We start from the raw sequence: 21,394 nt of genomic DNA, 5'->3' as shown, positions 1-21,394 counted from the left end.
TTATTGATAACAGACACTGAGATTCAAAAAGTTAAAGCTTTATAACCATGGACACACAAATTGTCAACATCACATGTCAAAATATACAAAATAAATAACCTTGCGTCAAATTCTATAAGTTCTCAAGCAACATTTTTCTTACTTTGTCTAACTCTAAATTTTGATTATTATTGATGGAAATATTTTTTTCCTCAGTTTGTTTGCATGTGTGGACGGTGAAACTGAACAAATCTAACCTTTCCAAGCCTAATTAGGGTATGGTCAAAAGCCCATTGAAGTCAATGGAAAGATTCCTGTTGACTTCTTGCCCTTGGATCAGCCCTGTGTATTTTCCTGGGTATTTTGCAGAGTGTCTTTCTTAAAGATTACAGGACATCCTCAGCCCTGAGAAGTAGTTAGAGCGCACACAGCAGTTGAAAGACTGAAGCAGCCCTGCTGGGTTTCCAACAATGCCTCGAGCGGTGGAGTGCGCCCCCTGGAGGTGGATGAAGGAGGGAAGGGAGTCGCGGAGACTGGTTCTGGTGGTCGTGTTTGTCGCTCTGCTGCTGGACAATATGCTGCTCACTGTTGTGGGTACGTTCAGTGTGGGTGTGAATGCGTGTGTAGGTGTCAAGGTGTCCTGAATGATGTGCTGAAGAAATTAAGACTCTGTATATCTCAGTTGGAACTGCAGAAACCAGCAACAAGAGAAATGAGTTTGACTGGTCTCCATCCCAGGCAGTGCTGCAGGTGTGGAGCAAGGTGCACTGGGAGAGTTGGATGTGGGCAGTTTACCTGATAACTGTCTCTAGCTCGAACTATTAACCTTTCATTAATTTCCCCCACACAAACCAGAAGTGCTGAATAAAACCCTAACTAATCTCCTCCTTTAATTTTCTTGCAGTGCCAATCGTCCCCACCTTCCTCTACGCAACAGAATATAAAGGTGCGAACAGCTCTGCTTCGCAGAACTGGATCGTGGCAGCCCCCATGGCCTTTGCAGCTCCTCCCTTCTCCTCCATGTTCTCTCACTTTGACAACACCACAGTGACTGTCTCAGACTACACGGTTGTCAACACCACAGTGGGGGTGAATGGGACAGAAAGCAGCAGCCTGCCTCAGCTCACTGGGCCCAGCCTGCCACCAAAAAACAACTGTGTAGACGGTGAGGAGTTCCTCATGGAGGAGAACGTGCGTGTTGGACTGCTGTTTGCCTCCAAGGCTCTTATTCAGCTCACAATCAATCCATTTGTGGGTCCCCTGACTAACAGGTATGTCAGCCAGGCTATAAATGAGTTTATGAGCATGTAATGCAATGAACAAATTTGGGTCACATTCCCCCTCTAGTGGGTAGTCCATTGGAGGATAGCAGCCTATTGATGCTGCTAGCAAATAAAGTTACTCCTTCTTCAATAGTAGAGGCCTGTGTTGCAGTGCTGAAGGGCATGCATTTAAGCCTTGCCAGTGACCCACGGCTGGGACCATTATGATAACACAGCATGGGAGCTCACCAAAGCCCCTTGTGAGCTAGAATAGCACAGTGGAAATATAAGCATCCAATCATCCAGGAATTCCACCTCTTAAAGAAAGCCAGCAAATTGCTTTGAACATGTGCATTCCTAAGGAAATATTATTGGTGCTCCCTAGCCGAAAACTCATTTGGCCCAGGCCCTGCTCAGCCCAGCATACATGAGTGAGTTAGGACCTGTGTACCAAGTTGAACCAAGGGCATCAATAGCTTGCATGATGCTCCAATGAGACTGAAAGAACTGAAATGTTGTCATCACACATTCTATGTCAGTAGCTAGGAATCACAACATTTTGATTCAAATTTACACCCTCCCCACTCCCACTCCCTTAAATTTGTCTTTTCCTTTATTTTTAACTTAAACAACAACATCATCACATAATCCTCAGCCTAAAATTCCCCCTGAGCTTGATGTTCCCAGGTATTTTCTCTGCAGGACCTCTCTGTCCCTGCACTTCACTTCCTCTGCTTCAGAGAGGCACTCCCGAGTGAGAGCTAATAGGACCCCCTGATCTGCCTGGCAGGATGGGTCAGCAAAATAGATCTGCATCTCTGTGCAGGGTCCTAGAACTTGTTACAATAATTTCACACACTTATACACACACATTTAAACGTATGCAGAGACTAACACACACATTTGCACCCATATACCTTGATAGAGAGCCTCACTCTTCCATATAAAAACATTCACTGACACACGCAGATATGTATACTGATATGTACAATGCTCACATTCACACTTCCCTATACAAACACACACACACATAGGTGCACTGATGCACACACACCACATCCTTAGAGACACATCTACACAGCCATAGACAACAGCCTTGAATACATTTACACACCTACACATACATATATTGAACACACCCATATTCTGCCATTCTCCTGCAGTCTCATACACACATACAGTATTTACTCATACATGTACACAGACATATACTCATTCGCATAAATGCAATAATGCATTGGTGCTAAGATAAAGTCCTTAGCTTTGAATGAGAAACTCTCCTTGAGTTCTTGATTGTCTCCTCCCTTTTTAGGATAGGATACCACATTCCCATGTTCGCTGGATTCATCATCATGTTTCTCTCTACAGTCAGTGAGTATTCTCTTTCTCTGCCTTTCACTGGGTAGCGCCAGGTCTGTTCCAGTGAACAAGTAACTAATCTGCAATGAGGCCAACATGGAGCCTTGGGATCCTTTGTCCATGACTGTCCCAATGTCTGAGATATGGGAGGACAGCAGATTGGCCAACTCCCATTCTAGAAACAGAGAGTGAAATTCAACAGGTGGTTTCCAGTGCTTGACAGCATTTGAGTTGGGTGTTTGTTGTAGCAGCGTTCAACTCTTCTTGGAACACCTCTGTGTGGCCCCATCAGCATGGTTACCATTTAAAGTCCCCAAAAATGAGATCTTTGAAGAAGGTATGTGGTGACCTCTCTTCCTCTGGACCAGAGGATAGTGAAAGACACTGAAGTGGCCTTCAGAGACTGTAGGCCTGTGAGAGCATAGCTAAGAAGATTTGTGCAAGCTGGTTTTAATTAGAGATGGACTTGAAGAATAGCCCCAAATACTGACTCTGAATTTCTACTTTCCCCCCAGTGTTTGCTTTCTCAGGTACCTACACCCTGCTGCTTGTGGCTCGAGCACTCCAGGGCATTGGCTCATCCTTTTCATCTGTCGCAGGTAAATGTACTGGCTTATGGGAGTAGCTGGCAGCAAGGCAGATCTTAGCCAGCTAGGAGGACTGATGTCCCACAAGCAGCGTCTGGACTTTGGCTGCTTTGGCTGAGCTTAAATGGTGCCTCTCAAGCAACCTGGGCCATAGAGAGTGAAATTCACAGTGTGTGAAATGTGATGGTTCAGTCTGCAGAGCAGAGAATCACAAAGATCCTTCCTCCAGCCTAGGAAGCTCTCACTAGCATGCCCAAGCATCACTGGATAAAAGGAAGATTATTCAAGAGAGGCCCCAGGTGCTACAGTGCACAGACCAGGAATCAGATTTCAGACTGTTCAGGGGGTGAGGTTTAAACTCTGTAGGCTTAGAATTCATAGATTCCACAGCCAGAAGGAACCATTGCGATCATCTAGTCTGACATCTTGCCTAACTTCCCCAAAATAATTCCTAGAGCAGAGCTTTCAGGAAAAACATTCCATCTTGATTTAAAAATGGTCAGTGATGAAGACTCCATTGCAAACCTCGGTAAATTGTTCCAATGGTTAATTATTCTCACCAGGAAAAATTTGCTCCTTATTTCCAGTCTGAATTTTCTAGCTTCAACTTCCAGCCATTGGATCACGTTGTATCTTTCTCTGCCACATTGAAGGGCCCACTATTAAATATTTGTTCTCCATGTGGATACATATAGATTGTAGTCAAATCACCCCTTAACCTTCTCTTTGTTGAATAGATTGAGCGCCTTGAGTCTATCATTATAAGGCATGTTTTCTAATCTTTTATCATCCTCGTGGCCCTTCTCTGAACCCTTTCCAATTCCTCCTCCCCTTTGCCACAATTTGGCATATCGCTCGTGCAGACACTAAGGCATGGGCAACTCCTAAAAATTAGATCGACCTAGCAACATTGCTCAGGGCTGTGAAAAAAGTCATGCCCTGTGCGATGTAGCTGGGTCAATCTATTCCTCCACGTAGGTGCAGCTAGGTCTAAAGAAGAATTCTTCCATTACCTACTACCATTTCTCGAGGGGATGGATTTACTACACTGATGGAAAAAACCCTTCCATCGCTGCAGCAAGTGTCTGCAGGCGTGCCACTGTAGTGCTTGGAGTGTAGACATACCCCAGTACAGAGCATGGTAAGACATAACACTGACTACAAACAAGATAAAATTAGGGGCCCAGGTGTTACACAGTAAACTGAGCTCAGGTAGGCTGGAGACCGAAGTATCCAGGTGTGATTCAGACATGGGTCCAGATGAGATGCGAGAAGCCTAATTCAACTTACCTCTGCTTCCTTTCTATTTTCAGGCCTGGGAATGCTGGCAAGTGTGTACACAGATGACTACGAGAGAGGAAACGCTATGGGGATAGCATTAGGAGGTCTGGCATTGGGGGTGCTTGGTGCGTAAACTTTGTTCCCCAAAAATTTAGATTAGTGAGAACTCTGATGCTTCTTCAGCCAGTAGATACCGGTTTCCCCAAGTCCTTGCTCTGCACCACTCTTGCATCTGTCCCCTAACATGCAACGCTGGCTCATTCCAAAAGGCCTGGCTGGTCTTTCCTCCTGCCGTTCCCATGATTTAGCCCCATTTTTTCTCCTGTGCTCATTCTCTGGCACCGTTTTCTGCTCATGCTGGAAATTTTTCTCAGCAGATACCTACCTGATCCCATGAAAACTGCTACTGAATATAAAATGCTCCCTCCTCTTTCTCCCCACCTCTTTGGTTCAAGACATAATGAGAGGTGGGCCGAGTACTGACATAATGCCATGGTTCTAACGCCGGCTCTCCCACGGGAGTCAACAGGAGTCTTTCCATTGGGTCTGGGGTCAGGCATCACGAACAATTGACTGTGGCTTTGCCTCTGCCGTAACTCCAGCGCACCCATGTACTTCACACCCACTGGACTGACCCAGCCCTTTCCCTTGCAGTTGGGGCTCCCTTTGGAAGTGTGATGTATGAGTTTGTTGGAAAATCAGCCCCCTTTCTGATCCTGGCATGCTTAGCCCTTTTGGATGGAGGTGAGTCACCAAATGTGCCGGCCAGTTTTGGCTTCACAGCTCTGAATATCCACCCCCACCTCCAAACTAAAGCATTCAGGGATGGGTATCTGAGAGGAAACGTCACAGGGTTTGTGCGGAGGAATAGACAGGCTCTACAGGTGCTATTAGCAGCAGCAGTTACTATCGCTGTTTTTAGTTGTGCACTCAGCACTGTACGCATTCATACACTGGCTCTGTGCTCACTGCCTGACGTATGACTTACAGATGCTGTCAGACCCAGCCGCTCATTCCCCATGTAAACCACTTGATTGCTTCACTGGAGTGAGTAACAGAGTCAGGGAAATGTGTGTTAAGAGCTCCATGCGCTGGCTAAAGTGGCTACTCTGCTTCACAGACCCTCCTGGTTAAGCAGAAAACAACTGAAAACAGGGTCTGATCGTAGGAAGTGCTAGGCAACCTTAACTAGAGCCATTGCTACCAACTCTACCTATAGTAAGTGATCGGCATCGTTAACTATAGCCATCAGTACTGCTCTGCCTGTAATACTCTGTCCCTTCGTGCTGAGACAAATCAGTAGCATGGTGGAACAGATGTGGTGACCTAATTTTGTTGTTATAATTTATTATTTGTATTTGTATTGTAGTTGTAGTCCCTAGAGGCCCCAGGCCCCCTTACTTTACTCTCATACAATGAAAACATGATCCCTGCCCCCAAAGAACTTACAATCTGAGTAATAGGGGTAACATTTTCAAAAGCACCTGAATTATTGAGAAGCCCACATCCCATTTTCAAAAGAGATTAAGGGCCCGTCTAAACGGCAAATTTACTGCCCCGCGAGACAGGCTGTGAATCTCCAGCACATCAGCTTGCCATGCAGTGGTGTCCTGTGTGGACACGGCTACAGTGCAGGGAAAATCCCAGAGCACAACCATGCTCCAGGAATTTCATTGTGCTGTAGCAGTGTCCACATGGGATGTGACTTTGTGGCAAGCTGGTGCACTGCAGAGTCACACCCTGGTTTGCTGCACTCACCGTAGAGATGAGAAGAGCCCCTAGGCACATGGGATACTTTTGAAAATGGGATTTAGGCTGCTAAAGCTCCAAGGGCCTAATCTGGCCTTAAAACTCCCACAGATTTCAATGCAAATTAAGTGCCTAAATACCTTTACAAAGCTGGCCCTTTAGTCCCTTTGAAAATCTTACCATAGGTCTTTCCATCTGTAATTTCTGCTGTGGTCTAATTGTGGCTACCTAACAAATGGCTCTCACCTTAACGTAGGTTGTTTGCATGTTTTACTGCTTCGTATCTGAATGATGCACTCACACTATAATGGTCCGATCCTGCTCTCACTGACGTTGACGGGAGTTTTGTCGGAACAGAATTAGGGCCTAAAATTTCTCCCATCTCAACAGATGCCCCCGAATGTGTTAGAATTGGGACAACTGGCCCATTTCTGGGATCACTGGGTTTTGAGATACTGAAGGGGGAGGGTCTACAGTAAATATGAGACAAGAGGTAATAGTGGCTGGAGGTGCCATGCCAAGGAATAAGCAAATAATGGTATTTTTCTCTTAGCTTTACAGCTGTGCATACTGCAGCCCTCTAAGATTTCCCCCGAAGTAAGTACAAACATATGAGTGTGTGACCTTGTGCTAGACAGTGTGAACAATGCGGGCATGGATTCCCTGTTGGGGAAGACTGTGGTGAAGCTGCCAGCCATAGAGCATGACGGCACTGGGAAATGAATGCATGGGAAAGGGTCAGAGATGGCAGCAAGGAATGGTTACCTAGACGAGTGGTTAGCGCATCGTAATGTGTATTTAATAGATTCCGGGGCTATATTCGGATCTCAGTAATGTTAGTGTAACTCTGGAATAACTCCATTTGCTTCAGTAGAGCTGTTACTCTCAGTGTCACTGAGAGCACAGTTTGACCCTATTATCTGCCTTTTGAAACAGCCAGAAATTCAGCCTTCCCTGTGAAAGGTGCTCAGTTCTTCTGGACATCCATAGGGTGCCCTGTGAGAAACAACTGCTGTGCTTCCCGCTGCTGGCCAGACGCTCGTGTGGATTTAACCAGTCCATGGCAGCAGGACTCCCTGCGGGCAGCCGCAGTTTGACCAGCATGCTGTGCTCCCTAGGCAGCCATCTGGAGAGCCGGGGGACTGCTCTGAGCTCAACCCTGCTAGGATTCGCTCAGTGCTGATTCCACCATGAAAGGGAGATGCCAGGTTGGCAGATCTGGGGTCAGGTATATCAAGCTGACATGCTGGCTCTTTGAACCATGGCTAGGTGAAAATGCTGAGAGGAGACGAACACACAGACACTAGGCACTGACCTGGAAAGGGAAGCTCAGAAACAACCCCCTGGTGGAACCAGCTCTCTTAGTACTTCCCCCATCTTGGCTCTCACAGGACAATGCCAATGTGCCTTTACACAGAAGGGCAGGCTGGCCACATGGGCCATGCACCTGTACACGCACAGGCTGGCTCACGGCCTGGACCATGCACTTCTATAGCATCTGGTTTGGTTTACATGCTTCCCCTAGAGCACTACTTGTAACCCCCTGCTTCCTTTCTGTATTATGCAGAGCACCAAAAGCACCCCCGTATTCGCATTGCTGCGAGATCCCTACATCCTGGTTGCTGCAGGTAAGGTGAGATGGCTGCATCCCTCACTGCCCCACAGTGCATCTTTACCTTGTTCTTGAGAATATTCACCAGGGGCTTGTGATGGAGTCGTACTCGTAATCCTTTAGCAGGATCGAAATGTGGGCAGTTAAAATGGAGCGTTTCCTGTTGTTTTCTCTCTCCCAGGTGCCCTGTGCTTTGCTAACATGGGGGTGGCAATGCTGGAGCCCACGTTACCCATCTGGATGATGCAAACCATGTGCTCCCCAAAGTGGCAGCTGGGTAGGTGCCTCCTTTCTCAGCCTTCTTGGTTACTGAAAAACAATAATAGCCCTCATGTGTTTAAACCACATCAGCTCAGAGGAGGCGCCTGTAGAGGGGGGTGAAGGTGCTGGTTACTGATGCAGCCTGTTGCATGAAATGAAATGTATGCCTCCACCTGCAAAGGACGAGTGGTCCCAGACTACTGCAATGTAGTGTGGTCGGAGGGACACTCAGGGTCTCTGGATGGGGGTCACCCTGCTGTCTATAAATAAAAGTTAGAGGAGATTCCTGACTGAAGCGGGAAAAACACCCAGGGCCTGATTTCCCCCGCACATACACGGCTGTAAATCAGGAATAACTGCCCTGAAGTCAGTGGGGTGACACCGGGGTGAGAGGAGAATCAGGACTCAGGATGCAGATAAGAGAGAAAGGAGTCAAAGAAAGTGCTGTGCAGATGGGCCCGTAATAATTCAACTCCCACGCAGGAGAGGGGCCTCTGGGCGCGATCTCAGAGTCAGGCCTGACACAGTCTCTGAGCCTGACAGCTCAGGTACACCAAGCAATGTCATCCTGTGAGGTAGAAGCTAGGTGTCTTAGGACCAAATCTATCCTTAGCGTAAGGGGTGCCACTCCATTGAAATCAGTGGAGATGTGCCTGCTTCCCTCACTGCTGAATTTTGCCCTTTTCGTGGCCAGACACTAGAACAGGGCTTAGCCAACTAGCAGGTTCCCCTGCGCAATACCTGGTCTGTGTGCTCAGCATGCTAGTGCTGTTGAGACGTGAACCAGAGCCCAGGTTCTCTCTGGGTACGTCTTCATTGCAGAATTATTGGCACCCGGGTCACTCTACACGGCAGCTGGGGGGCGAGCTTCCTGGCCCCGGTACATAGACTTGTGCTCGTGAGGCTCATGCTAGTGCTAAAACTAGTAGCGTGGGTGTTGCAGCACCTGTGGGGGCTCAGGATAGCCAGCTGAGCTCAGACGCTGGGTTGGATGGGTCCAAGCTCGGGGAGCTGGCCCACGCCTCTGCCAGTGCCACAATCTCAACACACAATGTTAAGCTACAGGTGAAAGAAGGCTATCTGCAAAGCCAACAGGGGGGAACGGGACGCATGGTACATACTAATTACTCACTGTCTAGGAAATGTGATAAGAAGGTAACAGTGCCTACCTTTGGTACAAAAAAATGATAAAATCCAACTGGCAGTGGAATGACCTTTGGGGACGCTCCAAGCTACACTTACGACCCAAATTGAATTGCAACCTGGCAGCAGCAGCGCTCATGAGAGCTGCTAATTGAGTTACTAACTAATCAGGCAGGAGCCTTCATCCAGATAAGGGGCCATGATGCCTTGGCTGGCCTGCGTGACTGAGCAGGAGTGGATGCGGTTAGCAGACTCATCTCTCAGGGGCTGTGGGTAGTGAGGGGGAAGGGACGGTGCTTGGTGGTGGGAATGGAAGTCACTGAGCAATTCACTGGGGAATTATCCAGTGCCCACTGAAGATGACTGGAATCTTTCCACTGACGTCAGTGGACATCTCTGATCAGGCCCTTGCAGAGATGGTGGAAATGGAGCCCAGAGGGATACTAACCTGGGAATGTAAGAGAGGAGCCCAAAACAAAACCTCAGCTGTAACCATCCCCAGAAAAGTTTGGATCCAAGCACAAACTCCTTGGGCTGAGCCAAACTCTCAGTACAAACACCCCTAGGGAACTTTGAATCTGGGTCCCAACTTTGCAGCCAGGGCACATCTTCACATTTATAAAGCACATGGCAAAGCCGTGTCCCAGCTGTGCTGCCCCTTTACACAGGATTAATAAATAACATGCATTATTTGGGAAGGATCCCCCCCCCCCAGCTTCCAATTTTGCACCCCTTCCCTCCAGATTCTGTGACTTGTCATTATTAATTATTTGTATTACTTAGTGCCTAGGAGCTATAGTCATGGACCAGGATCCTGTTGTGCTAGGCACTGCACACACATAGATCTGCAGCCATTTGGCTCCTATCCATGCCACTGACATGTCACTCCCATGCGGAAACTGCAGAAGGAGCACGACCTCTCTCCCCTCATCACCCAGGGCTGAGTTTGCTGCAGAAGCCTAAAAACCTGGAAAGAAAGCCACCAGGGCCAGGTCTCTCAGGTACCAGTGCTGAACACTAGACAAAGGGGGCCTGATTCTCCACTCTGCATAGGGTACCAGTTAACTCTTATTGATTTCAAAGGGAAAGCTGGTATCCAGCAGTAGGAGAATAGGTCCCAGGGCTGCTGAACAGCATCCATCTTAAAAGCAACTATAGAATCATAGAACTATAAACTATAAACCCAAGTGTTATTCTTTGTTTGTTTCAATTTGCCTACCCTTGTGTTCCCTGGAGAAACGGGAAAAGCTCAGACTTCCCCAGCAAACCTGCAGGATTAACAATGCTGTATAACCTTTAAAAAAGAGGAAAGGAAATTAAGAACAAATCAAGTGTGCTTTAATAAGGAAGTTGCCTTAATATACAGGCAAATAGAGGCAATCATGATTTAGTTATAGTCTGTACGGGAGAGTATATTAAAAATAAACAACTGGTAAACCAGCAGGATGGTCAAATATTTGATTTTAACTTAATTATAATCCCTGAGGTTTTTCAGTAGGCAGTTTTTCTATGCTGTGAAATGGAAGGGGGAGGAAGAGAAAGAGAGAAAGCAATACAGAGTAGCAGGATGGCTTTATGGTTAAAGCAACAGTCACGTGATCTAGGTTCAGTTCCTGGTTTTATCACAGATGCCTTGTGTGACCTTGGGCAAACCACTTCATGGCTCAGCTTCTCATCTATAAAAAGGGGATAAAAATCTTTCTCTTCGACCACCCTGTGTGTGTCTTGGCTATTTAGACTGCAAGCTCTTTGGGGTAGGGATTGTCTCTCACTATATGCACAATGCGGCCCTGATTTTGGCTGGGATTTGTAAGCACTGCTGTAATACAGATATAGAATAATAATAACAGAGAAGAAAAGAGAAGCCATTGCCTTGCAAGGGCTAATATACATTATACCTGGGGACTCTACATTGGATATTCATTTGCCCTGTCTAATCTGCCCTGGCTCACATGGCCAATAGCATATGTTATTTGACTGATGGCAAGACTGTTCATGATTTACCACTGGAGCAGATTCAGACTCTATGGAGGCCAGATCAAATTGGACCTTGAGATCTTCCACGCATTTACAAAGTGGTTGTTACTATGAGCATCTGACTATGAGCCTTCTAGCACCTAATGGGCTTGAGCTCTGAACTTCTTTGGGAGGTGTCAGGAAACTCTGAAGTCTTTAGGCAAATCTCTGATGATCATGTGTTATGTATTTGAGGCTGGGGCTCTTCTTTTGCAGGGATGGCATTCCTGCCTGCCAGCATATCTTACCTCATTGGCACCAACCTCTTTGGGGTGTTGGCCCACAAAATGGGGCGGTAAGTGGAACTCAATGGCTTTCAAACCTTGGTGTTCTTCCCAGCTGTCTTCAGACCACCCAGCTGCTTATTTGTAATGAGGTGGTGATGCTACTCAGGGGAATACCTGTCTCACACTACAGTGTGGTGGGGAGGAAGGGTAGCTCAATGAAATTAAAGGGCAGCAAATTTAGAAGCAATGCAAAGACTCACTATTTCATGCAGAGTGAAATTGACCTATGGGACCCACTGCTGCAGGAGGATATTGAGCCAAAGACTGTCTAGATTTCTCAGAGGGGTTGAATAATTTTATGACCAATTATAGTATTTATGGCTATGTAGGATAAGATAAGGTGATGAAATCTCATGCTTCAGGGTGTAAACGTCCTGGGTCAGAAAGTAAACTTTTCCCCTCCGTGAGTAGCACTGCATAGTTGGTGCTGTAGTAGATTGGAAGGCCCAGTGATCCCATCTGGTACGACAGTTCATGTGCCCTTGGGGCTTACAGTGTGTCATTCTTTTCCTATCTTCTTCCTCACTGCAGGTGGCTGTGCTCCCTGATTGGAATGGTTGTAGTGGGGATTAGTCTCCTTTGTGTAAGTACTGCAAGATATTCTGAGACCTCTCTGCAGAAGAATCATCAGAGCTTTAGGCAGGGAAACCAAGAACTTCACTGCCCCAGCCTTTCACCTATGCAAAACTGGGTTAGGTTGGGGCCCGCATCGTGCATGAGCTGACTTTGGGCATATCAGCCCATCCCTTAGTGGAGTTTTTCCATATCATGAAGCCAAGGTAAAGTGTGTGAAGTAACGCTGGCGCCCCATCTCTCCCTCTGTGGAATCTGTAAATGGGGAACCGTCCTTTTCTTCAAAAGCCAACAGGACTCTTCTGGGGCATGAGGCACTGAATGGGTTCTTGTGCTCTGCAATATCTTAGGGCCGGATGTGTAAAGGTATTTCGGCATTGAACGTTGCAGATAGGCATCTAGTGGTATTTCGCAAAGTGCCCAAGTGCGTTAGGTGAATAAGACCCATTTATTTCAGTGGGAAATAGGTACCTTAATACCTTTGACATTCTGGCTTTTAGTGGCTTTTCTAATGTCTCATCTTCCTGCAGGTCCCACTGGGTGGTGGAGGTGTTAGAAGTGTGCTCACATGCCTGGCAGTTAGTGGGAACCCAGTGGCTGCATTAGTGCATCTATTCCACTGGTCATGTGCCCCACAAAGAAAGGCCTCTGGCCAAAGCCCCTCTGGCCTCCCTCATATCTTCTTTCTTTCCCCTCCAAGGTGCCTCTTGCGCAAAATATTTATGGACTGATCGGCCCGAACGGTGGGCTTGGCTTTGCCATAGGTAAGATGCCAAGGTGACTAATCATTCTGTCCAAGGCAGTCCCATATACCACAATCCGAACTCCATCCCTTTGGAAGGCAGATGTCTCTACAACATACCCAAAGAGCCTCTAGTCCATGCATGAACTCCCAGGAACCCTTATAACCTATAAAATGCCCTATACCCTGCTCTCAAATACTTCCCTGTATCACTCATCCCCTCCCACGCTTGGTGGGAATGAGTCTGGCCAAGAAACAACCTTGTGCTGTTAAGCGACTGCAGAGCCACTAACACAGGGACAGCGATTGTGGACGAGGTCTTTCAGAGGCCATTGGATGGAGCTCAGTCACTTGTCTCCCCCTCAAGTGCTGCTTTGATTAGAATCGTGTGTGTTGCACTCAGGAGAGACACTGAAAGCCCTAGATCCTGGAAAGAGCATGGTCAGGACATCTGGGTCCCAGTCCTGGCTCTGCTGCCAACATGCTCTGTGGCCTAGGGCAAATCGCTTTTCTTGGCCTTGTTGCCGCATTCTGTAAAACGGGGATAACAATATTTATTCGTCTCGCAAAGGGAGGTTGTGAGGACTAATCAAAGCGTAGTGCCCTTTACTGAAAAGTGTGGGAGAAGTGTTGCATGCCCTTCTGTCTGCCTTTGAAGAGATTCACTTGGAGAGGGCAATGGCTGATCACATTATTTTTGCTTTGGGGGCAGGCATGGTGGATTCCTCGATGATGCCAATTATGGGATACCTGGTGGACCTTCGCCACACCTCTGTCTATGGCAGCGTCTATGCCATTGCTGATGTTGCCTTCTGCATGGGCTTTGCTATCGGTACGGATTAACATTTGCCTGAAAGGGCAGCATATATGATGATTTCCCAGTATATGGCTTCATAGCATTAATCCACAGCACCCCACCTCAGTGTTGGCTGAAAGCAATTGGTAGTGGGCATAGAAATCAGCCATGATACAGTAATTTTACAGTCCATCTGCACTGATCTCTCCAATTTGGCAAAGGAGGTTTTTGTAATCTTGCTCTTTGTTTAACCCTTCCTCACATCCAGGTCCATCTACTGGGGGTGTGATTGTACGGGCTATTGGGTTTCCTTGGCTGATGGTCATCATTGGAGTGACCAACATTGCTTACGCCCCTCTCTGCTGGTACCTGCGGAGCCCTCCGGCTAAAGAGGAGAAGATTGTGAGTTGAATTCTACAGCATGTGGTCTTGATAATCCAGGAGACTTGCATGTGACAGGTGCAAATGTGTGTAGAATATTGTATGCAGGTCTGGGCACCGCAGTACTAGAAAGATATTAACAAATAGGCTGGATGCCTGAGGGACTGACATACTGAGGCCAGACTAAGTGTTAAATCTGTGGTATAGTGGTCTTGTAGACAGGGAGTTGGCCTAGGACTTGGGTTACCTGAGTGTTATCCTTGGCTCTGCCAATGTCTTGTTGTGTGACCTTGGGCAAGTTACTTCCTCTCTCTGCACCTGTTTCTCTTTCTACCTTGCGTCTAGCTTGATTGTAAGCAAATCTGAGGCAGGGAGTGTCTTGCACTGTATATTTTGTGTATGTCTTGCATTGTGTTCCTAGCACAGTGGGGCCCTAATTTTGGTTGGGCCCTTTAACTGCTACTGTAATGGTAATATAATATTTCAGCAGTTCTAACCCTGCCATGCTCAATTAGCAAAATATTCACTCATTTGCTCACAAGAGTGAATTCCAACCTGTGCCACTTCTATCCACTCAACAGAACAAACCCTTCTCTTGTGTTTTGGATAAGAAGCCAGAATCCCTTGGAGGGCAAACAATTTATATGGTTAAAAAAGCAAACAAACAATAACACGCCTAAAATTTCCCATGGCCCACCATTTGTCATCATTATGCAAAGTCTGTGTAGCGCTTTGGGTTATGGTAGATATTTGTATTAATTAATAGATGTGATAGATATTTGTATTAATTAATGTATTAGTAATTATTATTTTTAAATATTATATTATTTTCCCCCAATTCCCAGGCAATTTTAAACCAGGAATGCCCCATGCAAACCAAATGCTACGCCACCCAGAAACCTCTGCGGGAATTCCCCCTGACAGATGGTAGTGACGAGGAGGCAGAGAGTGAGGAATAGCAGGAGCAAAGATGCAGCTCCTGCTCTGAAGCTGTGTCAAGTTTACAAAACCCTGGACGTCTTATCAAACAAGGCTAACCCAGAGACCTCCCTCCTGCCAGCCAACAAGATCCAGGAGTCCTGGCTTCATTAATCTGCCATTCTCATGGCACTGGGTGGTCAGGCAGTCGACAGGAAGCCATTGAGAGCCGGGGCTCCTGGGTTCTATCCCTGGCTATTCTCACCTACTGTGTGAACTTGCGCAACTCACTTCACCTCATTAAGTCGCATCTATGATACGGGATTATAATCAGGTGGAGTCAGCCCATATTGTCCTACAGAAAAGCAGTCGTGTGGTGCGATCCACCCATCTGTGATAAGCGGATGGTACCAGCCTACCTCACAGGGGTGTTGTGAGGCTGTGTTAATTAATGTCTGTGAAGTGCTCATGCTCCTTGGATGAAAAGCACTAAAGGGTAAAATATTATCTCCAGGGGATTTTCATCTCTGGGGATCCTATTTTAACCCCCAGCATGGATTTTCTCTGTAACACTGTGGAACCATCACTCTGCACCTCTGCTAATAAAGATGCCACAACATTAATGTGCTCCCCGGCTTGTATCAAGGTGGCAAAACAAACAACAAATCCTGCCTACCACTGTCTCGGCTTCTGTGTCATGCATGCTATTTCTGAGGTCAGTGTTGACTCCTCTAGGTGCCTCTTCTACTACCTATTCATTCATTTCCTTTGGGAATTGATGAAGAAATTCAGGTGGAAATGGGGTGGAACCCACATGTAGAATCCTTATTATTACTTATATTACCATATCGTCTGGACTCAGCAAATTTTATAGCTGCTTAGATCACTGGTCCATGTAGCCCTGTTTCCTACCTGGGACAGTGGCGATCACCATGTGCTTCAGTAGAAGGTACAAGGAGCCCTGCAGCAGGCAAGTTTGGAATGAGCTGCCCAAAGAGGAAGCTCCTTCCTAACCCTCATCAGTGAGCGATCAGCTTATGCCTTGAAGCAAGAGGGCTTATATCCTTTCCCTGATTTAGTTTTTCCTCTGCATCTCTGCTGTGAAATTTCTACGTCAAAGTCATAGTCTTACTCGTAACTAAGGGTCCGTGTGTGCCATGAGTGCCCATCTTGCTCTGTCCATATTCACCAGGTTGTTTTTTTCCCCCTCTTGTAAATAGAAAATGGTACAATTAAATTTCTTAGGCCACCTGGGACTGACTAGCTCAAAACCTACATACAGCAACCAGATATTTTTATTTTACGACTTCCTCCCCAGCTCTCCTGAACATCAGCACCTGCTTCCTTGTGCTGCCAGGATTTCCAATGAGAAGCATGTTTACTTTCTCCAGAGAGGAGGCAGAAGGAGGGACCTTCCTATGCTGAGATCTATTCACACCTCTACAATGGGTCTCCCAGTTAAATATTAACTTTAACCTCATGTGTGCATACCCTGCGGCTGGATGCTATGGAAACTCACCTAATGTGGCTGACAAGGGATGCAGACAAGACTAGAAGACAATGGTGCCCACACAATGGGTTTCTCATCGGTTACTCAGCCGCTGCGCACCTTAGCTGGCAATGCTCCATTAAGTTCAGATGGGGAATGCAAGTCAGACCCCTTGCTCATTTCTGTGTGTGTTTATAAATCAAGAGCAGAGGGGCTGCGCCCCAGAAACCACCCCACCTGTGCATGCTGAGTTTATAACGCTTTGACTGCCTGAGGATGGTGGCTTTTGGGATTTTTTTTTTATGCCAACAATTTGGAGAGAATTGTACATGTAGCCAAGTAAAGATGTACACACATGCGATATGTTATCATTCCCGTCCAGTCAAGTTTATTAATAGTGACTTAGCCAACGTGCCCAAAACACGACGTATTACAGTAAACCTTAAAACAAAAGCCATAATTTTAAAATATTAAAATACATATAAATACACATTAAAAAGAACACAAACCAATTAAACCATATAATCACCATACCACTTGCCTCTTCCTTATTTCGGCAGCTGGTCATGCAAATAGGGCAACCGCTTGGATCACAGATACAGTGGCAATTACTAATAAATATTCTGTTTTCTGAAAGGTTGTAGAAAAAGGCATTGGGGATGAAAACACAGAAAGCCATTTTGACCTCAAGTGCATTACACATTACAGTATAATAAATACTGCGATCAGTCTTCCACCTGCCCAGAGCTGCCTGGTCAAAGGCAGTTACATTTCTCAATGCCAGTATATTGGCCTTCTAAGTAAACTGTTATTATTCATATATTTTATTTGTATGGCAGTAATGTTAGGGGCCCGAGTCAGGATCAGGGCCCCATTGTGCTAGTCACTGTACAGACTCATAATACTCTGCTCTGAAAATTGAAGTCTTTGCAGGTGCCAGTCAGTGGGCATGATTCTAATCTCACACTAGTGTCACTTAGTAGTAGCTCTGCTGAAGTCAATGGAACTGCACTGGTGTGAGAGGAGAATCAGACCCAGGGACTTCAAACTGAGAAAAATCGAGAATCCCACTGATATTCCCTGCCTGGGAATGCAGCTTTAAAACAGATGCAGATTCTAATCCTAATGAGTTTGTCACTGTAATAAATCGACCATGCACTGTACACGAATAGGACAAAAATGCCCCTCTAAGGGCACATACACACACACACACACACGTTATGGAGGCACCAGTCACGGTTCCATAGTTAAGACTGCAAAAAGAACGGGAGGACTTGTGGCACCTTAGAGACTAACCCATTTATTTGAGCATAAGCTTTCGTGGGCTACAGCTCACTTCATCGGATGCATCCATCGAAAGCTGATGCTCAAATAACTGGGTTAGTCTCTAGGGTGCCACAAGTCCTCCTTTTCTTTTTGCGAATACAGACTAACGGGGCTGCTACTCTGAAACCCGTCATAGTTAAGACTGAGTTGATGAAATGTGTGCATTGAACTGTGTCAAACAGACAACCTAGCACAGAATAAAAGAAACCTGTTCCAGGTGGGCCCTGGAGCAACATGCAGTGGGGCGAGAGAGAAGCTCAGGGCACGTCTACACTACGGGCACTACAGTGGCACAGCTGTAATGCCATAGCATAAATGCATCCTACATTGACCAAAGGGGTTTTTCTGTCAAAGTAGGTAATTCTTCCATCGACTTAGTCAGGCGCACACGCTGGTGGGTAGGTCAGCTTAGCTACAGTGCTCAGGGCTGTGAATTTTTCACACCGCTGAGGGACGTCGCTAGGTCTAGCTAAATGTCCAGGGTAGCCCAGGGAAGCATCTACCTTGCAAAGTGTTGTTGGGCTAGCAATGTTGGTTAGGAGCAGGGAAAAGATCAACCGCCTGACAAAGCTATGCCAGCAAAAGCACGAGTGGGGGGGCACTTATATTGGCAAAACAGTTGTTCTACACACAGCGTATTCAGTTTGGGGGAAAAGAGCTCTTCGATGCTGTACACTGCGTCCTGCCCAGAGGGTTTGCTGGTTTAGCTATACAGGCAACCCTTTCTAAATCAGGATTAGAAATTGTTCTGAAAGATAGAAACCAGGAATTAATTCCAGGAAGGGGAGCTGGGGGTCAGACTAGATGATTCCTGTGGTCCCTTCTGGTTTTAGAATCTGTGTCTCCACTGTAGGCGTGGCCAGAGAGAACCTGCATGTGACTGCAATATCATCTATTGATGGTATTTGCTGTTTGTCAACGAAGATGGAGATCTTTGCCCTGCAGCCAGTCGCACGCCCATTTCACATCATAGCAGAGAAGCATCTATGTTCTGTGTCTGTGGTAGCCTTTCACTTTATAAACTATATTACATTTCCTGATGTTGTTTTTTCATGCTCCAGTGACAGCTGCCCTTTGTGGGCTAGATTAGGGAACAGGAGCCTTTCCTTGCTTGCAAATTTAACCAGTCACTTGCTTAGCGGCTTCTCTTCTGGAGACAGTTAGGACCAAATTTGCAGCCAGCCTGAGAACTTGCATACCCAATTGTTCACCCACACAGCTGACTGTGCCCGTCACGCTGGCTATACACCCATCTTGCACACACTAATTCTGTGTTTGAACAAATTGAGTTTGTTGCTGAGATCCAGACAGAGAAAGAAAATAATTTGCTAGCATTTGAGAGGGTACAAGCTAAGCAGAGAAAGTATACTACATAAGAGTAGGTTAGACAAACACCTGTCAGGGATACTCTAGATCAGAGGTGGGCAAACTACGGCCCGCGGGCCACATCCAGCCCATGGCACTGTCCTGCCTGGCCCCTGAGCTCTGGCCGGGGAGGCTAGCCCCTGGCCCCTCTCCCCCGCTGTTCCCCCTCCCCTGCAGTCTGAGCGCACTATGCCATGCCACCAGCGCTCTGGTCTGCCGCTCTTGCCGGGCAGTGTGGCGTTGTGGCTGGCTCCAGCATGGTAAGGGGGTGCGGAGCGGGGGGTCCCGGGGCGGCAGTCAGGGGACAGGGAACAGGGGTTGGTTGGATGGGTTGGGGGAGGGCAGTCAGGGAGCGGGGGGGTTGGATGGGTTGGGAGTTCTGGGGGGGCAGTTAGGGGACAGGGAGCAGCGGGCGGTTGGACGAGGCGGAGGTTTTGGGGGGGCGGTAAGGGGACGGGGAACAAGGGGCATTGGATAGGGGGTGGGAGTCCCAGGGGGCCTGTCAGGGGTCGGGGGTGTAGATAGGGGTTGGGGCAGTCAGGGGACAGGGAGAAAGTTGGAGAGGGGGTGGGGTACCGGGGGCAGTTAGGGATGGGGGTACCAGGAGGGGGTGGTCAGGGGACAAGGAGCAGGGGCGTTGGATGGGTTAGGGATTCTGAGGGGGGCAGCCAGGGGGCAGATAGGGGGTGGGGGCCAGGCTGTTTGGGGAGGCACAGCCTTCCCTATCCAGCTCTCCATAAAGTTTTGCAACCCCAATGTGGCCCTCGGGCCAAAAGGTTTGCCTACCCCTGGTCTAGATAATACAGGGGACTGGACTAGATGACCTCTCATGGTCCCTTCCAGTCCTATGATTCTATTATTTTTCATACAACTGATTCTAGTCCTACTCATTCAGTTGAATATCTATCTGTCCTCGGGGAGACAAGGGAGTTGGTGGTAAACAGGAGGGAATAGCTCCCCATGGGACTGGACCTCTGCAGATATACACACACCTCACAGCTTCAGGTGCATGTCTGCTCAGTGTGGAATTAAAAAGAATCCGTCTATGTCAGGAGCTGATTGTATCAGTTGGTCTCTGTCACTGCGGCAGCTGCAATTTCCTTTTCTGAAAAACAGAGCGTGTGAATGGAAAGAACAGATATGCCCTGTGGCCAGAGCACCCTCTCCTGTGATCCTTTCACATCTGTGACACATGTCCAGAAAGGGTTAAACATCCTGCAAAATAAATGACTCATATTCAACCCTTAAAGACGGGGGAGATAATGTTGGTGTTTTTGTGTATTTACATACATACGGGTAGTGGTCAACAATGTAATCAACAGTCCCTGTCTATGCTGTATTCTGATCTTTCAGAGATCAAAAGAACATCCTAGCATTTAAATGAATTGTAAACTTGGGATATTTCTGTATTCATCTCTCTTTGAAATGTATAGCAAATCATCAGTGAACAGTGGAGAAACAGGCAATTGTCTTGTGTTAATTTGCACAGCTAAGTACCGGTGATGGACCCACTTCAAAGATGCCCTGATTACCTATTATTCCCCGAGGGACTCCGACTTGTCAAAGAAGGCCTGAAATTGTATAAAAGATCCTTGGGTCCCAATCCTATTTATCTCATATCTGCTTAAGCTTCATCAGCGGAAGTTTGAGTCACCAGACTGAGATCCCAGTTATGCTGGAAACACCCTGGATATGATATTGGACATTGGACTATAGCCTATAAACTACATTCTAAAAGAATTCTTTGCAACTACAAAGCTCACCATCTCTGCTATGTACCTGAACCTCAAGAACTGAGCTCATGTCTGTCTGTATATTGATCTTTTAGCCATTCTCCCTCTCTTTTCTTTCTTAATAAATTTTAGTTTAGTTAATAAGAATGGTCTCTAGCGTGTATTTGGGCAAGATCTGGAATATTCATTAACCTGGGAGTAATGTGTCTGATCCTTTGGGATTGGTAGAACCTGTCCATTTATATGGTGAAATAAAATTTTCAGAAATCTTCATCATATTTGACTTGGGTACCTGGATGGAGGCCTGAGGCTGGGTTACTTTAAGGGAACTGTGTTGTTAGCTTCTGGGCAACCAGTGAGGTAATAAAGAAGCTGGTTTGTGCTAGCTGGGTAAACCTCAGTATTCGAATATCCACCAGTTTGGGGGATTATCTGCCCCATTCTTTGCAGTTCACTCTAATTGAGTGACCTCAGCTGGCCCCCACTGGGACCCCAGTCACAACATCTCACAAGCTAAGGGCTGAGTCTGGCCAGT

General features: G+C 46.9%; 1 protein-coding gene across 1 annotated transcript; it reads left to right on the top strand.

Annotated features, from left to right (window-relative positions):
- Positions 1-449: 449 nt before the first annotated feature.
- On the top strand, positions 450-14,987 carry SLC18A1 (solute carrier family 18 member A1). The gene is made up of 15 exons (XM_073325069.1): positions 450-573; positions 884-1,250; positions 2,554-2,612; positions 3,116-3,199; positions 4,501-4,593; positions 5,123-5,212; positions 6,771-6,814; positions 7,785-7,845; positions 8,011-8,106; positions 11,466-11,544; positions 12,068-12,119; positions 12,810-12,873; positions 13,564-13,683; positions 13,916-14,049; positions 14,874-14,987. The coding sequence occupies exons 1-15, from the start codon at positions 450-452 to the stop codon at positions 14,985-14,987; spliced, it is 1,581 nt and encodes a 526-aa protein (XP_073181170.1).
- Positions 14,988-21,394: the final 6,407 nt, after the last annotated feature.

This window comes from Lepidochelys kempii, chromosome 26 (assembly GCF_965140285.1).
Source record: "Lepidochelys kempii isolate rLepKem1 chromosome 26, rLepKem1.hap1, whole genome shotgun sequence".
Classification (NCBI taxonomy): Eukaryota; Metazoa; Chordata; order Testudines; family Cheloniidae; genus Lepidochelys; species Lepidochelys kempii.
Note: the sequence above shows the minus strand (reverse complement) of the source record. Positions and strands in the feature narration are given on the sequence as shown.